This window comes from Colobus angolensis, unplaced genomic scaffold (genome assembly GCF_000951035.1).
Source record: "Colobus angolensis palliatus isolate OR3802 unplaced genomic scaffold, Cang.pa_1.0 Scaffold51, whole genome shotgun sequence".
NCBI classification, from domain to species: Eukaryota; Metazoa; Chordata; class Mammalia; order Primates; family Cercopithecidae; genus Colobus; species Colobus angolensis.
In genome coordinates, this window is record NW_012118599.1 from 9,184,803 (window position 1) to 9,191,139 (window position 6,337).

The 6,337-nt window shown below is 37.7% G+C and overlaps 1 protein-coding gene across 1 annotated transcript in view; it reads right to left on the reverse strand.

Moving 5' to 3' along the window:
• Positions 1-2,181: 2,181 nt before the first annotated feature.
• Positions 2,182-6,337, reverse strand: part of OPN5 (opsin 5) — a 45,188-nt gene continuing 41,032 nt past the window's right edge. The window contains exon 7 of the mRNA XM_011960271.1: positions 2,182-4,609. Within this exon, the coding sequence (XP_011815661.1) occupies positions 4,601-4,609 (9 nt within the window). The 3' untranslated portion in view covers positions 2,182-4,600. The remainder of the gene's footprint in view (positions 4,610-6,337) is intronic.

Below are 6,337 nucleotides of genomic sequence, written 5' to 3' on the forward strand. Positions count from 1 at the left end.
CCAGAAAATATTTTAAGAATTTATTGTTAATTTCCATTTTCAAATAAGCAAACCAAGGCTCAAAGAGATCAAATTGTTTTCCTGAGGCCATGTTGTCAAAGGTATAGAAAGTGATTCCTTAACCCTGGTGATCTGATTCCAGGACCAGCTCTCTTTTTGCTATATCATGGTGCCTCCACATATTTAATAATATATTTTAAATTTTTACCTCCCTTAATTATGAGAGTAGATATAATAAACAGTGGGATCATGATGCTTTACTCTGTGTCTCTTCTCTTTTAATCTGTCTGGAGCCATTTATTTTTAATTATCTATAATGAATGACTGCTTATTATATAATTTTATGGTCCAGGTCTAAAACCTACTACTGAATTGCCTTTGGTAATTATAGCATGTGGAAAAAACCTATCACATTTGCTTACCTTGACCTACTTTAATGAAGTAATAACACTCATTATTTGCAGCCATACATCCAAATGTTCCCTATCTCCATGCAAGTTTGTCTCAGCCGGAATAAATGCCCAGTTAATCAGAGGTGTTTAGTTTGCCTTGCTAATAATGCTGGTGCTTAATTCTCTGCAGTTATTACACAACTATCCTTCTTCCCATAATATCTTTAAAAATAATTGCATCTATATTTTAATTTTTGCATTTTTTGACTCAGGGAATAATATACCAAACATGTCATCTAGAAAATAAGACATTGACCTTGACAAGAAACATGAGATAGATGGTAAATAACCACTCTTCCACCTCACCATTTGGTCCTCTTCCCAGCTATATCATGGATACCTCCACTGAGGAATCCCTGAGTGGTTCCACAGAGTCCCTCCCATCACTGTTGGGCCATGAACCAGAGCTTCCAAAACAGCCTAGGGATAAGTGCATATCAAAATGAGCACTGGCAGGGTTTTCCACGGTGTAAAGAAGCAATGGACTATGATGGTAGTTCAGTTTTGTCCTAAGAAAACTGAATCTTTAGATTTTCCTTTCCTACCTGAAAATATGCAAAACATGATATAAATGCTAAGAGAAGCACTAGACCTTGCCTCTGAAAAATCCTGAAAACAGTATTAACACTAATGGACTCTCCACTATCAAGTAACTCCGGATTAACACAGTCTCCCTTCCCTCCCAGTTCTTTGGTTCCCCAGTTTACACCAACCAGAACAAGCCAGGAATTGGGGGCTTATCCTATTTGTCAATGCAATATTCATGGTGCAGCCAAAAAAATTGCCCTGGACATAAATATCTATTCTGGTTCCAGCTCTGTAATGAACTTCAGACCTCTGGCAAGATATATATCTTTTCTGTGTCTTATTAGCGTAAAATGATTATGCTAATTTTTTTGAAAGGCATTGGGAAGTTTAAGCCAATAGAGATGAAAATAATCTACAAAGCACAAAACAATTTTTCTATGGAAATAGAAAATATTACTAAACAAATTTCTTAGCCTAATGACTCTGATCATGTATGCTCTGTTGTATTATTGTTTCCCTTGTTAGCATAAGAAAATAGGAGTACAACATTATTGATTCATAATATTTTCTACTTCCATAGAAAAAAATTGTTTTGTACCTTTTAGATGATAGAATGTACAAAAGTTGTTTTGTACCTTTTAGATTATTCTCACCTCTATTGTCTTAGCTAAACTTCTCAGTGCCTTTCAAATCAGAAAGTGGAATACATTAAAGCCACAGAGGATGCTCATGTCATCAGATATTGTTAATATCCCTTCTCCAACTGCATAGCATGAGGGTTGGGAACTCAGGTTCAAGGGTCATTCAGACCTTGGAGAAAATCTTGCCCCTGATGTGACATTTGCCAAGTTATTTTCTATTTCTGAGCTTCAATTTATTCATCTGAAAATGGGGTAATATATTCATCTGTCAATCTCACCTCACAGGATTGTTATAAGGATTAAATGAAGTAATGCCCATAAAAAGCATTTAACAGCAAACCTGACACATAGTGAGTTCCTGGACAATGTGGTAAATACTGTCTCTTAACATTTCTTTTTCACAATGTAAATAGACTCTCCTGGAAATAAAGAATTCCAGACTCAATTGAGTTTGGAAGATACTGCTTTAAATGCGTTCTTAGGTGAAGAACCATTAATGTATTCACACGTGGGACAACTCTTCAAAAAAGAGAGATGATATCTAACATTTGCCTAAAATGTTTGGAGATTAGAACACTTTATTTTTGTAGTAGTTTTGCGGGACTAGGTTTCTGGGGATCATGCTTTGGGAAATCTTGTTCTCACAAATCAGATATTCATAATATTTTCATGAAATCCTAGGATCTCATTTGTCTCAAAATAATGGGGAGAGATGAGAAGAGAAAGAAGTGGATGAGTGTCAACATGAACCACAATAGGATCACTGTTGAAGCTGGATGATGGGTACATGGGAGTTCATCATAGGATTCTTTCTCTTTTGTACATGTTCGAAAAATTCCATTAAAATTTTTTAAAAAGATATTAAACAAACCAGAAAAATATATATATGTGTATACACATATATATGTAATATATATACCTGCATACATGCTGTGTCTTGATACATACACCAAACTCTAAGAGAAATGGCTTATCTCCCGAGGTCTACAGACCCACTCAAGCAAAAGTAAATTATCTGTTTCTTTCACTAACTTGGCAATGAAGCTCTTCTCACACTTCAGAGCCTAATGAGGTCACCTGTGGTGACGGCAGTCAAAGGAGAACCCAGCCGGGTCATCCAAAGGCGAGTATCATCTCTACTCATAATCTCAACTTTCTTCCCTTCTTCCCCATAAAGGCTTTTACAGAAAAAATAATAATAATAATAATGCAATAGAAATTATATTTTTAACTTAATTTTTTTCTCTCATATTCCTGCCAGATGTGCTACTACAGTCAAAATCAACCAAAGGTTTTGACAGGAGGAAAAACAGAATCAGTTCCTGAATAACAGAGACTTGAATCACCAAACATTCAATGGACGTGGTACAATAGTAGTTTTGACTTGAAGAATCGGGTTCATCTGTCATTTTAACTGAAGCTGTCTTTTGGGAATGCCAAGGTTTCTAGCTGCCAGGGAACCCAAAGGGACTTGCAATTGGCCTAGAACCCATTTCACTTGCCAAAGTACCTAAGTTATTATATTAAGAAAATTCTCTCTCCTGATAACAACAAAATCACCAATCAACTGTCACTTTTTGGCTTTTTAGACAAAAATTCTCCCTAACTTCTCTCTTGTTCTAAATGTAATTATTTTAACCATACCTCATTACTTTTTATTATGCCCAGTTAAAGGTACTTGCATATTTGCATCATGTCTTTCATGGTTTAAACTCACTTTGGCACATTAGCAAAATCTTATTGTTGTTTATTTAACCTTTAGAAAGTTCACAGATAGCTAACCTACCTGTCACCAAGATTTGCGTTTATGCATTAGGCATCTCCCAGCTGGACCATTTCACAGACTCCTGGCTGGCCCTTCTCATTCATTCATTATGTGTTCACAGTTCACTCAAAATTTACAAGATGCTTAAGTTTGTTTCCATTCTCTAAAGTTCCCCTTTCCGCTCTCCCCCTGGCCTGACATAATGACTTTCTTTTTTACGTAAGAGTTACCTTTAAAATTAAGGTAGAGTCTTCTTACTTTGTTTCTGTTGTATAGTTTCCAACAAAGTAAAAAGAAAGAAGGAAAAAAGCTAATTTATGGAATTATGGGGATAATTTCTATCTCATTTTTACAAACAAACAAAAAAAAATAGATTCAGGTTGTCCTAGCTTAACCTCTTATTCTTCAAAGACTTTTAAGAGTTTAAGAGGAAGCATCCCAAGGAGCTTTAAGCAGAAAAAAAAAAAAAAAAAAAAAACAAGGAAATAATTCAATTTCAAGAACTGGACAGTTTCTGCCTATATGGAATTCACATCTGGGAACCTGCAGCTGGGCTGGGGCAGTAACCTACATATTAACTGCAGTAAGAATATTCGGGGCATAGAAAGCCCACACTATCCTCACTGAAACTGGAGTTGGCCTGGAAAAACTTGAGAGCAGCTCAGATGCTGTGGTAAAGGCATCAGGGACAAACTCTACTGATGATGCTTTTTATCAGTAAAAGACCCCTGCACTGCTTTGCCAGTCATAAAAACAAATTTTCACCAATCCACACTCACCTCCGCCCAGTATATCATCTGCAATAGAACAAATCAAATTACAGATGTGGAGTGTAGCTGCTCCGGTTAGAGACACAGCCTGATCTCCTTGAATCAGGCTTTCCAGGCTAGCTTTCACAAGCCCAAGTTCAAAAGAAAGTGAGGTCCTTACTGACTAGACTGAGGTGTGCACTGCAGGATGCTGAAAGCGTGGGTTTCTAGCACTCTCTAGTTGTAACTCTGCCACTATACTAGAGTGAGATAACTCAGCTAAGATACTTGGATACTCCTAGGCTGCATTATTGTTTTGATATTCCTTGTGAATTATTTTTTCCTGACAGGGTAAGTGGAGTGGAGGCGAGAAGTCAGAAAAATAACATTTGAAAGCTAATTTCTCTGCATGTGCCAGACGCTGTGTAAGCACTTCGGATGCACTCTTCACAACCAGAACATTTGTTATTCCCACTGTAGAGAAGAAAAAATTGAGTTTTAGGGTGAGGCACACAGCCAGTAAGTGGAGAAAGTCCAAAACTAAATTCAGAGCCTAAACATACCATACACACACCAAAAGAACAGGGATTGCAATGGACATTGTCACTGAGATGGCTTCTCCCAGAACATGTAGAGTCCTCTTTCCAGGTGCATCCTGTCCTGTTCCCTTCCTGGATGTTCTAATGGCTGCAATTCTAGTTCAGGGTCCTTTCTTACCTATAGAATCTCCAAAGTCTCCCAATACATGCCCTTGTCTTCTACTCCTAAGCATTGCCTAGAATGAAATGCAACCTCCAAAGACTAACCTGTAAGGCCTTGCAGGATCTTCTCCCTACTCACCTATACTGCCTAATTTTCTCCCATATACCCTTCTTTTTCATTTTTTAAGATTTTTTTTTTTACCAGAGGAGAGCGTGAACACAGTCCCACACTACCGCAAATTCTGCAGTAGAGTTTCCCATATTTGGAGGTGTCTCAGGGGTCAGTACATCTGACTTGCAATGGATAAGCCTTGCCCTGGGAAAGCAATCTTAGGAATCGTGGTGTCTCCCCTGACAGGTAGGTATCTTCTCCTTATATACCCTTCAATCCATCCAATATAAACTTTAGTCTGTCTTCCAGGTATGACTCTGCTAGGGCTTCCAGTTATGTCCCTCCACCTCCTTCTATGCCTGAAAACTTAATCTGTTCTTTAAGCTTTTGCTCAAATAGTGCTTCCTCGTTGAAGCCAAACTATCTCTCCAACTCCTGACTCTGCCTTTTCTGTTTAAGTATAAGCTTCTTGAGGGTTAAATTTGTGTCTCATTCTACATCAATATGCAGTCACACACTGGGCCAAGGCCACAGAACTAACCAGAGTCAGAATTCAGATCTGATGACTCTCTTAGTAATGTTCTTTTCATCAAGTATGTGCCTTGGGGCTTTGCTGGGATCACAGCAGGATTTTATGCTATTTTCTTGTGTTATTCAGAGCAGCCAAGGCAAACCATATCCTCCTCAAAGGTGTGTCCTTCGAAAACAGGAGAGGAAAGTCTTATCCCACTTTTGGATTATCTAGAATAGATTAGCTTGTGGAGCTGTGAAGACTGAAGATGTCGTTTGGAGGATTTGAACAACATAAGTGTGGGAGGATAAAAACAATCAACCAAATAACATTTTTTTACATTATAAAAAAATACTCTAATGATGTTCATTCATGAACAAATTTTTATTAGCTCTCATGGCCAATCTGCCTACAGAACAGACTCTGTAATAGAACTACACTGCCCTTCTTGCCAGACTCCACAGCACTCTCATTTGGCAAGACAATTTCAAACACACCCTGTTACATACCAGCCTCTTCATCTCAAGAAATACCAATTCCAACCAACCACTCTGGACGTGCCTTTGAGTTTCTATGGAACTAAACTGGGCATCCATTTCCAAAGTGGCTGGCATGTTTCATTTCAGAGTAAAAACTGGCGAATTTATTGAGCAAGAATCTAAATTAATCTAGGAGAAAAGATAGGAAGAGTACGGTTTTGGGTGTGAGGAAAATATTCTCTATCTCATGTCAATAGCCTAAGTCATATTTTTTCAATAAGGAAAGGCATTTCCTTTCTTCTGGCTAGCCATCATCCACATTCAATTAATAACAAACTCTCGTCCACGTTTATTTCCAAACGTACTTCCAAAATCTAATTACCCTCTCTCTGCAGCCCA